General features: G+C 40.2%; 1 protein-coding gene across 9 annotated transcripts in view; it reads right to left on the bottom strand.

The window, feature by feature from the left end:
• The window catches only part of LOC108677751 (transforming acidic coiled-coil-containing protein 2), a 51391-nt gene that overhangs the window by 8584 nt on the left and 24638 nt on the right, over positions 1 to 18169 (bottom strand). For 8 of the 9 annotated variants that reach the window (XM_018166022.2, XM_047884822.1, XM_047884826.1 and 5 more), the window contains one exon: positions 116 to 158. In XM_018166022.2, the coding sequence (XP_018021511.1) occupies positions 116 to 158 (43 nt within the window). Of the gene's footprint in view, positions 1 to 115; positions 159 to 13785; positions 17683 to 18169 lie in introns of those variants that run through there. The other variant, XM_047884827.1, reaches the window with a different exon arrangement.

Below are 18169 nucleotides of genomic sequence, written 5' to 3'. Positions count from 1 at the left end.
GGTCAATTGAATAAGTTTCTGACACGTCAATTACGCAGCAAATGTACAAAACGCATGGCTGATTGCCGGCAAGTGAACATTCAATTTTCATCAGTAAATGTATCTAAATACTCACTTTATCTTTGTCGATTTGCCCATGGCTGTCATCGCTGCCTTTGCTGAAAATAGAACAGAAAAATAACTAATAAATATTCATGACAAAACAAGATAGTAGCGGGAAATTTATCAACAAATCAATACAGATGAACATCCAGAAAAACTACAAACTCGATCAAATTTTTCATATATATGAAAAATTACGTATATTTACTGTCATCAAAAATATATTTAATAACAGCTGCAGCACCATAAACAGTGCTGCGAGAGCACTCAACAGCAACATAACCTGATCTCCATACCGCACAATCATTCGATAAATAATCTAACAAAAAATGAAGCTTCTTGAAACAAAAAATAATAAGTAAAATCGTTGCGGGTTAAACCCTAACATCAGGAACTGCATTAAACCAGTAAGAATTGGAATAGCAACAGCATCAGCAACAGCAGCAATAGGAGCGGACAATCCCAGTAAAAAAAATGAAGGACAAGAAACAGCAGAAATAGACTCGGCAAAAGCTGAACTGGATAAGCAATAGGAACGAGCAACAGGAACGGTGGTAGAACAGAGTCAGCATTGAAACAAAACACTTGTGCAGCATAGCGCGCTGCACAGCATTTTTGATGTACCAGCAGCAGCGCCAGCACTCGACGCAGCACTCAGCACTCGACGCAGCACTCAGCACTCGACGCAGCACTCGGCACTCGACGCAGCACTCAGCACTCGACGCAGCACTCGGCACCCGACGCAGCACTCAGCACTCGACGCAGCACTCGGCACTCGACGCAGCACTCGGCACTCGCTAGTCAGCCACGGCCGGTGATGCTCGTTTCGCATCCACGTCGCATGTTGACTCCGTGTCCCGCGTTTAGATGGTCGACTTAACCGCTATATATGAATAAATCCATGGAGGCATTGACATTGAAAAAAACGTTGATAATGAGTTAATCTTCTTTATATAACGGTTATTGAACGTTATTTTAACGTCTGATGCCTGATGGGCCGTGAACCTTGCGAAAATCAGTAGCCTACTTTTTTGTTGGTGATTAACTGACGTAAATGGCGTAACATATGTTTATGTCGCCAGGCTTCAATAGAAACAATTTATTTTACGAACAAAGCTTAACCACAACTTCATAGCAAGATCGAAACAGCTCTGTATTTAATAATAATATGGCAATCGAACATTACAAATCTTAATGCTGACCAGCATTATACGGTTTTATACTTTTATTGACAAGCGGCGAGTCAACAATGTTAGAAAAATCACCGTTAACGGTATTACCGGCTTTTCAGTGGCCGGTCGGTACATGAAAAGAAACACCGTGTCGCCGTTTTTATTCTAATTTAACACTAGAAATCCGTACAACATTTGACAAAAACGGCGAAACAGTTTATTTTTACGGGGCGACCGGCCACTAGAACGCCAGTGGGACCGTTTTTTTCTAACAGTGAAGTGCAGTATCTCCTGAGTGGCGACTCTTGTATTGATCACGGTAATGTAACTTCAAGAGGGAATGTGATTTACTTTATGCAGCGGTTGGTTGAGAAGGTAGGAGAGAGGGCAACGCTTCTCTAAGAGGAATCGAAGTTCAAGAACCGCGAGATGAAGGAGCTTCCGTTAGCGCCGTTGACTGCGCAATTATTGAGCCGGAAAAAATCCGAGCGTGATTTGTACTAAATTTATAATGGAACAATAATAAAAATGGTATACGGAAGCTGAGAATTACTCAGTGAATATACAAATCCAAATGAGGAAACGATTTTAAAATTGGTGCTACTATCCAAAAAATAGATCAAGATACTAGACAGTCTAACAAAATAATACAAAATTTAAATTACTAATATAAATGTAAAACTTTACGCGAAGCAAGAACGAGAACTGGAGCCACCGCAATCATCAAACGCGTACCATGAACGCGTGCAGACGCGAACGCGTCGATTGAATGAACGCGTCACGAACGCGTCGATTGAATGGGAACAAAAAAAGAGGAACGTATAGCGGGCTTCCTGCATTCTATCGTCGCGGTTCTTGCTACATCGTAACACAATCGACATCTGAACTCCCGGGAGTCGCTTCCGTTTTGCGAGTTCACCTCGCGTGTTCTGTAGAACTGATATTTAGGTGAACATACGAGTATATCTGCAATGCATACAGTGTTACTGCTCTCAATTTCAACTTGAAACGAAAATGTCGAATAATTTCACAAGCAATAAAATATTCAGCGTCATTCATTTTGCCAGAAAGTTATGGTAGATTATTTGCGAGTACAATAGGCGGCACTCACGCAAGTGTTTGGCGATGATGTCATAACGGGTTGTCCAAATGATGCGTCAAAATCCTAGATTATTTGCTGCATGTTACACAAGATAAAACGTGGTGCTGCTTGCCACCGACAATGCGTGCGCTACGGAAAGGAGGAGGCTCTGTCCGCTGCTGTGGCGGCCGTCGGTGAAAGTGCCAGCAAACGCACACCTTATACGACACCGCACCAGTCACTCACAAAAATTGAACGCGTAATATTGTCCAAAAAATGACATGCTATATGCACGTAGTACTTATGCGCATTTAGAACGAGCCCTATTGGGTAAGGATGACCTGTAAGAAGTTTATCGCACATGGGATAAATCCCACAAATTTCTTTTAGTCTAGCATCCAAGTCTGCCGCTGATCGGTCTCACGTCAACGGCAATATGACCAAGATCACGTGCCCCATGCAAACGTAAGTGAAAAATTTATCAAACTTAAAAAATCATTTATTAATAAGATAATCATAAATAAGAGAATTATCTTTATTATGGTTCGAAAAGCAACAACAGGAAGTGTTCAAAATGACTAGTTATGAAATGTTTTATGATGCAGGTGCGCTCGCCAAACACGGCGTGCATCTTAATTAAAGAATAAAATAGTCCTTCTTAAATTGCTATTGAAGCCTACGACGTAATAATATATTCAATCCAGGAAATAACCATGAGCCAGGAACTTCAATTGATTTAATAATTTCCTATTGAGTATTGAAGTAATGCATGGACACACGATGAAGCGTCTATACAGAAAAATTACCGAGACTTTGTCCAAACAGCGATGCACTTTTGCCTTGTGTGGGTCATCCTGACAGTTTGGCCCGGTACCAGGGCGTATCAGTGCTACGTCTGTTCTCTGTGGTTATGAAAGTGCGTCATTGTTAGGACAATCTGACTCGTACATTTTGTGGAGTTGCGTCAGGCTAGGCTAGGCCTGTATAGGTCTGAGTGCGTCATCATTAAATAGGCTTAAAAAAACAGGCCAAAACAGGTTTTAAGGCAAGAATGAAGCTGGTCAGGAAATATAGACCATTCTTTCACCAGCATTATTAATAACAAGTACGGTTTGAAGAATGTATTTATTTAGAAACGTGTAAGTTATATGACGTAGTTTGAGCAACGACGGAACCTAATATACTCTCCGAAATACACAGTCTTTTATAGCAAACTTAAATAGTCGTGTTCATTTTTCTAGCGTTCTATTATTAAGAGTTCTTGAATGATAAAAAATATAACGTTATTATCGATACTCAGCATAGTGAGATTTTTTTTTAAGCGAGACATTCCATCTGAGACATGTTAATAGACGTGAAAAGGTTCCTTAAAAAAGCATCTAACTACACAATGCTCGGAACAGCGTGTCCGCACACCCAGATAATGAACAGACGTTCGGGTTATAATCCCATTCTTGCTATAACAACAATGTTTAAAAAAATACCATTCGCATTTAAGATACCATTCGCATTTTAAGATTCGATAACTAATAAATTGGTATTTCAAAGTGCACGAATGTCCCTGAGACACAAGTGCAAGTTTGATCCCATTATGATATGAAGTCATCGAATCTCCACATTCACAAGTCTCCCACATACTTATCAATCGCGGCCACATTCGTCCAGATTGGAATTAGATGCTTTTTTTTTAATCTTGCAGCATTTAGTTTGGATTCCACGCTTTATTTACTCCTCCACTATCGTCCAGAGATTTTGCATGTAATTCGATGCTTTATTTGAATCTTGCGGCATTACGTTTAGATTCCACGCTTTATTTACATCTCCCCGATTTTAGTATGGAACGCTTTAAATACAAATTTAAGTAAACGCATAAGGCTATTGCATGCTGGCAGAAATTACAGTGTAGGCGCGTTCTCGAGTTATCAAACAGTTTATCGCAGTAAGACGCTAGAGGCTTTGAAGCTTTGTGATTATTCCGAATTTGGCAGACATAAACGTATGCATAATATCAAGAGTTTATTGCATGCGCTTTTAAACTTGCATAGCGTTAAGTCAAAATTAAATTATATTAGTGGTATGTTTATTCCGACAACTTTATCATTTCCAACTCAAACCGTACAATAAAGCGTTAGCAAATCAATTAATAATAGAGCTGTGTGGAAATGGAGTAATAAATAATGAATAAAAATTAAGTTTAAGGTTTAATGGAGCAGCTTTCCAGAAACTCTGGAGGCTACGCGTGACCTTGAGCTGACCACCGTCGTGGCCACGTCCGCCTCAGGGGCGAGGCTGGTGGACACGACGTGCGTCCGCCTCAGGGACGAGGCTGATGGACAAGACGTGCGTCCGCCTCAGGGACGAGGCTGGTGGACAAGACGTGCGTCCGCCTCAGGGACGAGGCTGATGGACAAGACTAGAAGGACTTGGTGGACAGGAGGACTTGGTGGACAGAAGGACTTGGTGGACAGAAGGACTTGGTGGACAGGACTTGGTGGACAGGACTTGGTGGACAGGACTTGGTGGACAGACGGACTTGGTGGACAGAAGAACTTGGTGGACAGACGGACTTGGTGGACAGAAGGACTTGGTGGACAGAAGAACTTGGTGGACATCGCGTCTCACCAAATTGGTATTGATACTAAGGAAATTTGTATCCGGGCGAAGCTTCATCACAATAAGCTTGTTGACAAATTAAATGCAAGTCGAAAAGAACAAATCTGTCAAACACGCGGATGAGGAAAAGTTCAAGGAACGATTCGAAGGTCTAGCACAGTCCTTCAACTACCGTGAGCAACAAACAATTACGTAGAAAGTTAGCTAAATATCAGTAGAGCTGAACCACAGCTGACAGGTACAAGCCTCAAATTTATCCTCCAGCAACACAAAGTAAATATAACGCAACTAAAGCATATTAGAAAGCATATCCAAAATTAAACTTGTGCGACGATACACGCACTTATAACAACCATCAACGATGCACGCGCAGTAACAATTGATAAATAATAAGAAATAATAATAATAATTAATAAATAATTATATAATAATTAATAAACAACAAATAATAATTTTAAATAATACCGCATTGTTGGAGAATTAGGACGAGGCTAAATAATAGCTAGTTGAGGGAAGAAATATTTTGAACCACTCAGAAAAACGAATGAGCCATACTGTCCAAATAGTGACACGACTTCTGCACGTAAGGCTGAAACGCTCTTTTGCCGGTGCGTCGCTACGCCGGTGCCAAATGCAAGGCTATTTAGACAAATTCACACTCATTTCTCTGTGTGGAGCGCGCATCGTCACACGCTGGGCTACTGCATTGCATCCTGCAGTTGGCAGGCCGCGCGATCGATCGATGGTTCGTTCACTCAAAGTAGGATTAAAAATCCGTTCGGGTAGGAATAACGTAGAAAGCGAAGGAACGATACTCTTTCCAGCGGTAAACATTTATTCATAAAGGTTCACCGCAAGAAAGATGAATAAAGCAGCTGTGAGAATGGTAGCTTGTAATTTGGGTAGGAATGAGCAACAAATGATTTATTTGCAATGACCGATGCAGAGCATGAAACCAATTAAAGCTTCAATAGTTAACTCAGTAGTTCAGAGTTCAGATAAGAATAGCATGGCGAAACATACGTACCAATTATCTAATGATGAAATGTAAGCAAAGAAGCGAGGATTATATGAAATTTAGAAACCTTGAACTTCACACAATATCACAATTACCCGGCATATGCAAAAAAAAGTTACTGATTAATGGTCTACAATTCAAATTATTATTCTTATTATTCATAATAATATGGTCTGTAATTATTCTGTATTAGTTATTATTATTTAGTAATTATTCAAATTATTACGAAATAATCTAAAAAACTTTGCATTATACCTGGACGACGATGGTAGAGAATGGTCTTCATGTAGCACGTCTTCATCACTATCTAATATTCCTGGATCATCATTATGACCTGAATCATTATGAACATGTTCATCACTATCATCAGCACTATCACACTCATCACCATAACTCTGCAAGTCTAGCAGAAACTCTTGACTGGCCTGACGAATAAGACGTGTGAAGACTGGCGAGCCAGTCTCTGTGACGCGTTCCAAGTCTTCATCGTCTTGTTCTTCTTCGTCATCGTCGCTGCTTGTATGAACTTGAGGTTTCTCGCTGACTAAGCGGGTTCGTATTTCACTCATTTTTCAATTTTATTGAAAAATTTTCAATGAAATTAAGTACAGTTTTTAAAAATTTTAAATGAATTTAAGTAGTTTTTTTCTTGTTCTTTATGCACAGGCGTGAATAATTACACTGATTTTAATCATCAAATATTTACTTAGTTACACATCTGCGATATCTTAAACGAACCAGGGAACGATGAAACTCAACCTTATTATTTAGATAATAAATAATCATTTAATAATTATTTCATTTGGAATAAATTGATTATTCCAACTCCATAATTAACAAAAGTTATGCGAAATGCAACCAGAATGTACTATTTTTAAATTAATAACGCATTTTATTTAAATCTTCCTCTAATATCGTCACGATTCAAAATAAAACCGACATAAAGCTTCCTCAACCTCCAAGACGAATCGAAACAAACTGTTCAATTATTCCTCCAGGTCAACGAAATTGAAATAACGCTGACTAGGAGTTCACGTTGAAAAAATCGTAAAATCAACGTTGTTTCAACATCAGATGTCTGAAGGGTATACGAACCAAATAACTAGATTTGTCAAAGATCGCTGGTGATAAACACCGGATATTGAGATATCAACATTTCCTGTGGTTCTTGTACTGCTGGTGCACCTGCACCTTGGCTGCCACATTTACCTCGATAACAGCTCAAGAAAACTTGACAACAATGAGAAAAGTGGGTTAATAAATGATACCAACAATAAAAGGGAAGGTTCATCAACGTATTATAGTTATAACGCAAGGTCAAGATGTAAAAATGCAAGATTAGAGGCAAACTTAAAAAATATAACTCAGTACTCATTGCTGTGAGTGACAGAGAGCGCATTTTCTCGACGGAAACGTGAAGTCATGGACGGACAGACAGACAGACAGACAGACGGACGGACGGACGGACATGAGCACAATAGAGAATTTTTTCCATAAATGAGAAAATACGGTAAAAACTAACAACGATTCGAGAAGAAATTAACGTAAAATAAAACGAAGCTGGTGTAATTACCGATACAAAATCGAACTGAAAACAAAATATTCTCGCTGTTATGTATCGAATTCAATAAATTGTTACTTGCGACATCATGGTAATGAAAAAAAAACACGAGAATGAATGAAGAGTTTGATAATTGATAGCGAGAGCGAGATTTTCTAATGACCTTACTTCCCTCATTTAGTTGATATGCTGTGTGTACAGTAGGATAACTAAGAGATGATAAGAGTTTAGGATCAATCAATAGAACGTCACAGAGTTGACAGAAATGTAGGTAAGAGCGCTGCAGTCGAGTAGCAACAACGAGACCACTTATTGACACGAAATATCCCAAAAGAATGACGAAGAACGGAGTAATTTTCAAAGAGTAAATCGACAAGCGACATGAATGTTAAGATGAAAATAGAAAGTCGAGCATATTTAGCTATTTGGTGATAATGGAGTGACTACAGATGGAAAGAAAGAGTTTTCAGAATGAATGGATTGCTCCTCGAACAGGACACGGTTTTTTTTTTAAAGAATGAAACCCCAGCATATAAATTAAGTGGTTCATTAATAAATGACGAGAAAAAAATTATATCCTATTTGGCCCTCTTTCGTATTACTAAGTTACAACGTGACTAAAAAAATTGAACCAGAACCACAAAAATAGAAATGGAATTCTGAAATAATAATACACTAACAATTTATAAAATTTATAAAAGTAATTCCTAAATAAGGCGTAGCGGTGTTGGCGTCACTATAGAGGGCGAGGTTTCCCTAGAACAGCGCCCGAAGCCACTTGCGACATACCTAGCTTCAACTCTTTGTCTATTGTCACCATCGACTGATGATTTTGGAAACAATTTTCGTTTCTCGTAGGTTGACTGAACTAATCGGTTCCATCAAGTGTAGTTAATGCTATTCGCATTAAAAGGACTGGTAACGAGAGTTAGCAGACAAAGAGATGACGTAGCTTAACCTCTGGCACAACACTTGGATATGTAGTCAAGGTATATATACTTCGTAAATCGTGTATGCATGGCCCATTAGTCGTCATGGTTATGTCAGGAATAAACATAGATTTTTAAACGGAATCATACATTAAAATAGAGGTCGTCCTGCCATAGGGCAGAATAGAAGTTCTTGCATATTCTGCGCGATTCTTGTACAGTATGCCATACAAAATGTAATTAAGAATAAACCATTTGGGCTTTTCTGTCCCCTCGTGTGAATATGACTTTCCTTTAACAAATAAGACGAATGACATGAGCTTATGTTGATCTCGTTAAAGGTATTTCGACTTGCGGTAAGTATTGAGATGTGTGACTTGGAGCAAGTAACAAGAGCTGTGACTTGGAGCAAGTAACAAGAGCTGTGACTTGGAGCAAGTAACAAGAGCTGTGACTGTACCAGCGGCGCATGAGTCACGCGTCTTGCACGTCACGCGCCACGGAGCACGCCAGGCTGGAGTAACAAGTGTTCATTCACAATAAATAACGTACGGTTGTACAGTGTACAGGATACAGGTATGACTGGAGTTAATGTACGTCCAAGGTGATAGTTCATATTATTAGTTTTCGGTCGGTGTTAATTAAAATTAGGCGCAGATGTAGAATGTTCATAGCACGATCCACGATGGACAGGTTACAAGATCGATGTTATCCCGGAATATCTCCTAATTATATATATAGTTCCATCTGCAATTAATAAACCGTGACAAATCTGGCAGCAAAAATTAGGTTACAATGGAACTATCTATACAAGACTCGGTTCATCATGGAAGTTCAATTAACTTCTTTCGTATCCGGTAGCACTATGGCGTCGAATGCGTGGTTTATGATGGTTATGGAGAGCTTTTTTAGGCTCGTTCATATTCCTCCACAAACAAAGCTGCCTGAAACGGATCATTTTTAGATTCATGAGGTTTCTATGGGGCCATCTTATGTTTGACGTCGGTCGTAACTTTTCATTATAAGTATTTAGTGTGGATTTGAACTACATGATACAAAAAGTCAACCATCATTCAAGATTCAAAGAAATTCGATGATTATTATCGTACAAACTATCACCGTAGGACAGGAGGAGCTCTAATAAATTTCGACTACGCAATCGATGGCACAACAGACGAGTTTCAGACTGAAGCATTTCCACCTTGTTGAAAATTTATTAATTAGATTTAAAAATTCCCCAAAAACAAGAATACTTAACCACTAGTTAGGACATCACTGCTAAAATTAAACGTCAGTGAAATGACCAGATGTTCAGTGAAATGAACAGATAGTAACGAAGGAGTCCATCAAAAACAACATTTATTGCCTCGTCGAGACTCAAGTTAAGGATACAAGCACTTATCACATCCTACCACCCGTTGTCAAATGCAATCCATGAAAGTTCGCTCGGTTGCTCGGATCATATTAATGGCAAGGTAATTACAGGTAATTGTCTATACCAGTCATGAAATTCGATACGAATATACCTGACCGGCGTTAATTGTGCCCGGTTTAGCAAAACGTCCGCAAGGATATGAGACATCATCTGGTGTCGATGATGCAATGAATGAATGAATGAATGAACAGAAATAACCGATACCGTGTAATGATTTTAAGAGAGCTGGTCCCGTGTTAGCCAAATTTAATCTCGGTTCCACACGGTTCATTGATACGGAAAACTTAGAACGATCTAACGATAGTGCAGGTAACTTAGAACGATCAAATGCAAGTGCAGCGAACGAGATGCTGTCAATTCCCAGTCCGGGGTGTCGGAATCTTCGTCCAAAGATTCCAGGTATCGGATACGAATATTTCGCAAAGCCGATATATTTCACATATTAGAAAACTGCGAACAAGGTTCGCTACTTGCAAAAATTAACAGATGACAGTTATTCCCTAATTCATTATTGGGGTGAAACGCAGTAGATATAGCTGAAAAATTGTAGAAATCCGCAGAACACGTAGATAATTACGTGTGATACAACACTTGTGGTGCATGAGTGAAATCGAGAGCCTCGTACAGCATGCTCGCTTATAGTTCAGTATTCCATAAAAAGCTTGCAAGTGCCCGTGAGGTCACGTTATGTGGCCTCCCACCCCCATGTTTGTCCTCAATAAGACGTGTTCTTGTTATAAGAACAAGCGGCACCAAGAAATAACCAAATAATCTCTACAGCTCACTCCGGCGAAACTAAGTAGCCATACAAGGGCAAACACTTGTCATTTTGGAGGCAAGGATAGAACGCTAAGTCCCGGAGCGACACACGCGCACCTCCCCACACAACAGCTGGATTGTGACTGACGTGTGGTGGAGAAAATTAAAGGGCTCCATTGACCCCTCCGTCCCCTCACCCCCCGAATGCTGGTCGTCATGGAAACTGGACGAGCCGAGCACGTGCTTACGATAACATGAATGTTGGAAGACGATAATGTTAACAAAATAACTTCTAATGAGAGTTAGTAATGAGATATAATGAGATAACGAGTTAATAATGAGTTAATTGTGAGAACGAAACTTCTGTGCTGACACATTGAATCATTACTGAATCATTACATTGAATCATTACTGACACGTTGAAAATACGTTTTAAGATGAGGGCTTATCTAGCGATATGAAATTTGATAGTCGATGGCTAATAGAAAGTGAATAATTATTATCCCTGCCCGCCCGCCGAACGAGAATTAAATGGTTTAACCTAATACAGTGGATGAAAACGAAACATGTTGTTTGAAAATCTACCTGTACGAAATGTAGTCTAATACGAAAACGTGATCATTCAATTGGTTGGGAGGAAGCACAGGCTTTATAATTAATGAAAGTTGATCGCAGCAAAATACGTACCTACAGGTACGGATGGCAAAATGTAAAGGATCAAAAAAAGATAGAAACAATGATGGCAGGTAAAGCAGGTGTACAGGTCACCTGAGTACACCAGATGCAGGTGCACAGGTCACCTGAGTACACCAGATGCAGGTGCACAGGTCACCTGAGTACACCAGATGCAGGTGCACAGGTCACCTGAGTACACCAAATGCAGGTGCACAGGTCACCTGAGTACACCAGATGCAGGTGCACAGGTTACGTGAGTACACCAGATGCAGGTGCACAGGTGACTTGACTATAGCATAGACATGTTAGGAAACATTCGATCAGGATCTTTGCTGAGAACACGTTCTTTATTCTGAAGAAAACTATCCACGCTTCATAATTCTTCACACACATGATGATAGTTGGATGAAGATGATGATGATACGAACGTGCACTAAAAATTGGTGATGCATATCATCTATATAAGGCGTATCATTAGCACGCATCAGTTGTCACCGACACTTATAAACAAATGATCTACAGAAAAATAAACGATGTGATGAATTCACAGTGGGACAAGGAAAGATATTAGCTTTCAATTATAATTATTTCATTGTTGATAAAATGAAACGAGGTTTACCTTCCCTTGAAATGCATAGAACCCGCTTTTCCATACGTCAATTTTCATACGCCAATTCTCCTACGCTAATTTTCATACGCCATTTTTATATGGGCTTTTTCATATGCCATTTTTATACGGGATTTTTCTTACGCCATTTTTATACGCAAATTTTCATACGCCATTTTTGAAAGGGCTTTTTCATACGCCATTTTTATTCGGGCATTTTCATACGCCATTTTTATTCGGGCATTTTCATACGCAATTTTTATACGGGCTTTTTCATACGCTAATGGAGGAAGGTGCGAACACCTTGACCTGGGGCGCCAGCTGCGCGGTGGTGGCCATATAGAAGAGGTCACCATTGCGGGTGCCGTGGTTAATGCAGGTTACAAGGTTATCATGTAACTCCTGGTACACTGAGCTAGTCATGGAAAACAAGGAAAGGTAACAACCAACAGTCAGTATGTTCTCTAAAACTTGCATACAGTTCTACGCGTCACGAGATCAAGTGGAAGCTGCATAGTCTGCGACTGGAGTCGCATTTTGTTAAGCGCGCCTACATTTAGAGGATTTGTTACGGCTTCTATTAATCATAGATACATGGCTTACTTATGAGTTTTAGCTCCTAGATTTGTAATTATCGCCTGCCTACCTTCATTGAACTGATGATTGCTGCTGTTTATTCTTCAAGAATTTAAAATTCTCACTCAGGCACATCAGAGATGAAGGTTTGACAGCTTGCCGACGAAATTTGTTGGTCTTCGAATAACAAACCGAGTTAAGCACGACGGGCAAGGGAAAAATTACCGAATGCTTTACAATATTAACAAAAAATTATATTTTTGCAAATCGCATCAGTTTATCAATGATCTTTATTAGCATATCGTTCAATCAGTCAGAGTTAACCATTTACACAGTTGCGTTTTGCGAGGTTGAGCAAAAATCTGGCCTTCGACAAGTGATATCGATAAACTAAATATCGTTACGCAATAGTTAATAAATACCTCAGGGATCTCCTGAACTAATATTTGGAATAGCACGAAATCACGGCACGCTAAAGCGGCAGTAACACAACTGTAGAACTTCACCAAGCGCGCATCACCACGATTGCACTACAATGCGATTGTAATTTACCACGATTGCACTAGAATTGCTGCTAGTGAACAATGGTGTCACAGGTGACCGTGTATTTGAAGGCTTTGTCCTCATACTATAAAGTTTCCATTGTCTAGGTCCAATAGTATGGTATCCCCGACAATATCAATATACACAAAATAACATTTAGTAATAATTGCCAAAAAGTTGCATAAATTTCCCTCTACAATCCATTCAAACGAACAGACATGCATGACATCTTCACGATTTTTTTAAATTTAACTAAGCTACGTGTAAACTCTTAAAAAATATCATTTTCAGAAGCCAACCAGATGAATTAAAATAAAATAGACGAAGAAACTCGTAATGATGAAGTGTAGCAAGGCCTTTTCTCCATCATTAATGTGAAATAACACGTACTCGCGTAACAAATTATGTTGATAAGCGCTTCAAATTAGACCCTAACGAGTGACAGTGGGACTATACATGAATATTACAGGATCCACACAAATCTTGTAAATCAACTGCACTGAGAAAAATGAATGAGCCATATTGTCCCAATAATGACAAACACTCACACGAGCAAAGAACAGGCATATATAGTATCACTGATACGTCCTATGCAAGCCAAACTGGATAAAGATGACCGAAACAAGGGCAAAAAGTACATCGCTATTTGGACAAAGTCTCAGTCATTTCCCCGAGTGCATGAGAAAGATACATCATACGTGCTGAGCCACTCACCAAATCTGAGTGTGTTTGTCCTCATCTCCTGTTAGCTGTTGAGTGAGCGACGCACTGCGAGCACTACCCGCATCCAACGCGTCTTTGTCCAGAGTCTCTGCTAGTTCTTTGCACCTTTCTTCAGTAAAATCGTCCATCCAATCAGGGGAATTTTCAGTGAAATCGTTCATGCAATCGGGTAGATTTTCAGTGAAATCGTCCATGCAATCGGGTAGATTTTCGGTGAAATCGTCCATGCAATCGGGTAGATTTTCAGTGAAATCGTCCATGCAATCGGGTAGATTTTCAGTAAAATCGTCCATGCAATCGGGTAGATTTTCAACTAAATCGTAAATGCTGCGAGGTAGATTGTCAGGGAAATCTTTGATGCCCTCAGGATTATTTTCACTATCATTTATGCAATCAGGCGCATTCTCATTGAAATTGTCCATGCTATCAGGAACCTCAGGACAGTCCAGCTTGTTCATGTCTAATTCTTTTGGAATTTTGACAACTTCTGGGCAGAGGTCAGTATTTTCTGCAGCGTCGGAATCGCATTCATTTTGTGGCAAGCGTTCAATGCGTCCAGATCTACGAACTTCATTTTCGTTGCAAAATTTAACGACAGCTTCGTTTTTTAATTTATCTTCACACGACGGAGTTTCGTTAATCCTATTTACTTCCGAAGTAGGTGCACGAATCTCGGCTTCGCCATTCGATTCTTGATTAAAATGTCGAGATTCAACATCAAGACTACCAAAGTCCTCAACAGCATCTTCAAACACACTATGATCAGTAGTAGGAGAAATGGAATATGTTCCTGATGTTACTATTTCTGACCCAATACTGATAGCTTCATTTTCTGAACCGCAAGACAATTCCACTTCATCCGCACTCAAAATCGAGGAAGAATCGCTGGAATTCTCTTGATCCTCACAGTCTACATCAGCTTCGCCTCCACTGGCTTCATCACAGCTCCTATCATCAACTTCATCTTTGCAGTGTACATCCGCATCAGCTTCACTGGCTTCACAGATCTTATCAACAACTCCATCCTCGCAATGTACACCTGCTTCAGCTTCACTGGCTTCATCATCAACATGGAATTCGCGATGATCAGCCCACTGGGATTGATTGGCGAGACCATCAGTGTGGGCGGCACCATGAACAATGTGCAAGTCGTCGGCGCGCAAGAATTTTAATTGTTCTCTATCGTCGGCAAGATAAGATAAGTCGCGCTCGTCAGAAGAGGAAGAGTTGGCGATTGCAATCGAGTTAGAAGAAAAAGCACCATGTTCGAATGTTGACAATTCTGAATGATGGTTTACATTTATCATCTCGCTGTTCATATTGCTGTTTGTCCAGAAGCCGGACTCGACTGCACTTATTAGCGGGTCTTTAATGAGGTTCGATTGCAGTTCATCAGAACATTCACTTGTAGATGTAGCAGCAGTTTGATCGCTTTTTAACGAATCTTTCACCTCACACAGTACCAGACAAATATCTTCACTATTTCTTGGCAAACGTTGATCTTTACAATGATCAACGGGATGAGAACAGCCAACGACACCATCAGAACAACCAGCTTCAGTAGCGGCGTTAGCAACAATAGCTCCGCTGTTGCCGCACTGCTCGAGATGGTCAGTTTGGTCAACAACTTGTCTCTGGCCTTGAACAGCATCTCCGTTAGAACAGGTGCAGAGTGGAGCGACCGAGCAAGCTGAACACATAACATCGCCATTTAAGTCTGCTCTTGCATTGGCAGTCAGACCAGACCCAGGAGCGTGTCTTGGTTTGCAAGAGAAAGCTTGGTCTGTACAGTTGAGATGATTCGATGAGCTTCGCAATACCAGAGCTGAATTTATAAGCTCACGAGAAGAATCTTCAACGCTTGAAACAGGAAAAGATTTTAGGCATTGGTTAGACCAAGTGACCGCAGTCTTTTCAGACTTTTTGCTCAAAGAAGTATCAAGGATTGCGCTCGAGTCATGTAGTTCTGAACTTGGGTACGTCTTCTTACGAAAATTAATATTTACATGATGTGAACCAGAAGAGGATGAAGTTATGGCCTCTACCTTTGTACCTAATGAATTATTTGTGTTGCTTGTGCAAGGAATAGATAAATTGGACACTTTATTGCGCTCATCACTTGAAATATCAACACTACTACAGGAAGCCATGCCGACGTTCTTCGAAGTCTGTGCAGGGGCGACGTCTGTTATTGAAAACGATGGTTTGGTTGTGGTATCAGAAAAATTCGTAGGCGTCCAGCATCTGACATTTGGATTTGTACGAATGAGTGTGGGTTGTGTCGTACGAATTAGTGTGGGCAGTGAAGGAAGTTGAACAAGTCTACCTTGCACCAATTCGCTGGCCGACAACTTTTGAGAAATATTTTCTTTACTCCTCAACGAGTGGGAGTCTGAGGCACTTATGTCCTTGACGATAATTTGTTTATCTTCAGTGGGAATTGAGGCAATAAGTCGAAAACTACTCGAGTTTTCATAAATTATCTTGTCACCGGATGAAGAAGGCGATACAAATTCGCATTGGTTAGGACTATGCAAATAATGATTACTCTTCTCGCTGTTATTATTGACTTCATCGAACGAACTTTTTGCTGTGACATTCGGACGATCTTTCTTAAGTTGTGCATACAAACACGTCGGCGAAGTGATAATCAGAGTTCTTTTCCTTGTCAGTGGCGCTCTTGAGAGACACATAGGAGCTTCAGTAACAGAAACGTCAGAGTCCGTGTTTAATACGTGGCCTTCATCAATCTTTTCTCCAGATTCAACGTCTCCCTTCAAAGTCTTATCTCGAGAGTCGTCAGCGTAGTCAGGGCGTTGATTCAAAAGCGAGAGTGGCAGGTGCGCTGGCTCGCCTTTTACAGTCACTGCGATTTCGCCGGAGGGCGGAAATCTATTAGATAATGTCGACAATACACGCCCAAGAACCGGCTTTACTTGGGCGTTGTTATGGTGCGTGTTTGGGGAAGGTAAAGTAATGAGAAGACTGTCGGGTGTAGCCAGGTTGTGGGATTCTTGGTTAGCCGAGACGTTGCAACTCACGTCAAACTTCAGGCAATTTGTAGAGTCAATGCAGTTAAGCGGAGGGCAATCGGTTCCAATAGATTCTTTAACATTAGTCTGTTTGCTACCAGCCAGTAATAATGTGTGGCTACAGTCTTCATTATTTCCTACGCTGTAGTTCGATTTATCGGCTACTTCACAGGATATTTCCTGCTCGTAAGCTCGCGAGTTACTAGGACTGCAACTACGATTAACACCGTTAACAGAATTGATAATACAGGTACTAGAAACGGGATTACTAGCTAGGTTGTGTCGGATTGTGGATACGCCCACGCAACTCGAGGCAGGATTAAGCAGCTGGGTCTCCAGGACAAGGTCAATGTCGCCACTATCTTGAAGCAAGTCCTTCGCCAGATCGCTTACAGAACCTGGCGTCGAATGCGAGATGGTACATACATTTGAAGTCGAGCCGAGAGGAGTAGTTTGCATGGAACATTGCGCAGTACAAGGAGCATATTTATTCTTTTTCTTCTTATAACGCGAGCTCAAACGTCGAAAAAATTGATGTGTAGAAGATTTAGTGCAGTGTAAATCCTCTAACCGCTTTTTGGTTTCTGATATCACAGGCTCAGGATGCAGCGATCCTTGCTCCACATTTTGTGGAGTGTTCAAAGTAGAAGTTTCTTTAGGGCAGTCACTGGATTTAGTATCAGCACTCGGCTCACAGGAATTCAAACCAGGAGAAGTTTTCCAAAGCTTTCTAAAGCTCCGAAACAATCTAGGTTTTTCACCTTTCTTCCCCGACATTTTCAGTACGCAATCGTCCACATATGTTATTCTCGCTGAAATAAGTTTGCATCGCAGAGATAACTAATAGAAAAAATTAAATTCCTTGACTTCTGCCCAAATTCGAAACATAAATAAGAGTCTTCAATTACATACAACGAAGCAAACTTAGTCGGTCCATGTCGTATATCTACAAGCGACCAGATCGTATCTAGTCGCTTGTAGGTATCTAAAAGGGTATCTAAAAAAATATTTAGATATCTGTAGGTATCAAGGTATCTAAAACTTTTAACCTTAGAACTGGCAGCAAAACATTGTTGAGAAATCAAATGATACGCTTTTAACCATTTAAACATTACACAGCGAACATACCTGACCTCAAAGCTTTGCCTCGCTATAAAATTTAAATTTTATTATAATAAAAACGTTCGTCTTTGTTTACGTGGCATTTAATTTTGAAATGAATAAACACTATTATAGGAAGGAACCACGAATTAACGAGAATTAACTTGATACTCATAGTTCAGGCTTTATTTTATCACACTGTAATCACTTGGATCAGTAATCAATTCTAGGAACATTCACAC

The sequence above is a fragment of the Hyalella azteca genome, unplaced genomic scaffold, assembly GCF_000764305.2.
Source record: "Hyalella azteca isolate HAZT.00-mixed unplaced genomic scaffold, Hazt_2.0.2 contig16248, whole genome shotgun sequence".
Taxonomy (NCBI): Eukaryota; Metazoa; Arthropoda; class Malacostraca; order Amphipoda; family Hyalellidae; genus Hyalella; species Hyalella azteca.
Note: the sequence above shows the minus strand (reverse complement) of the source record. Positions and strands in the feature narration are given on the sequence as shown.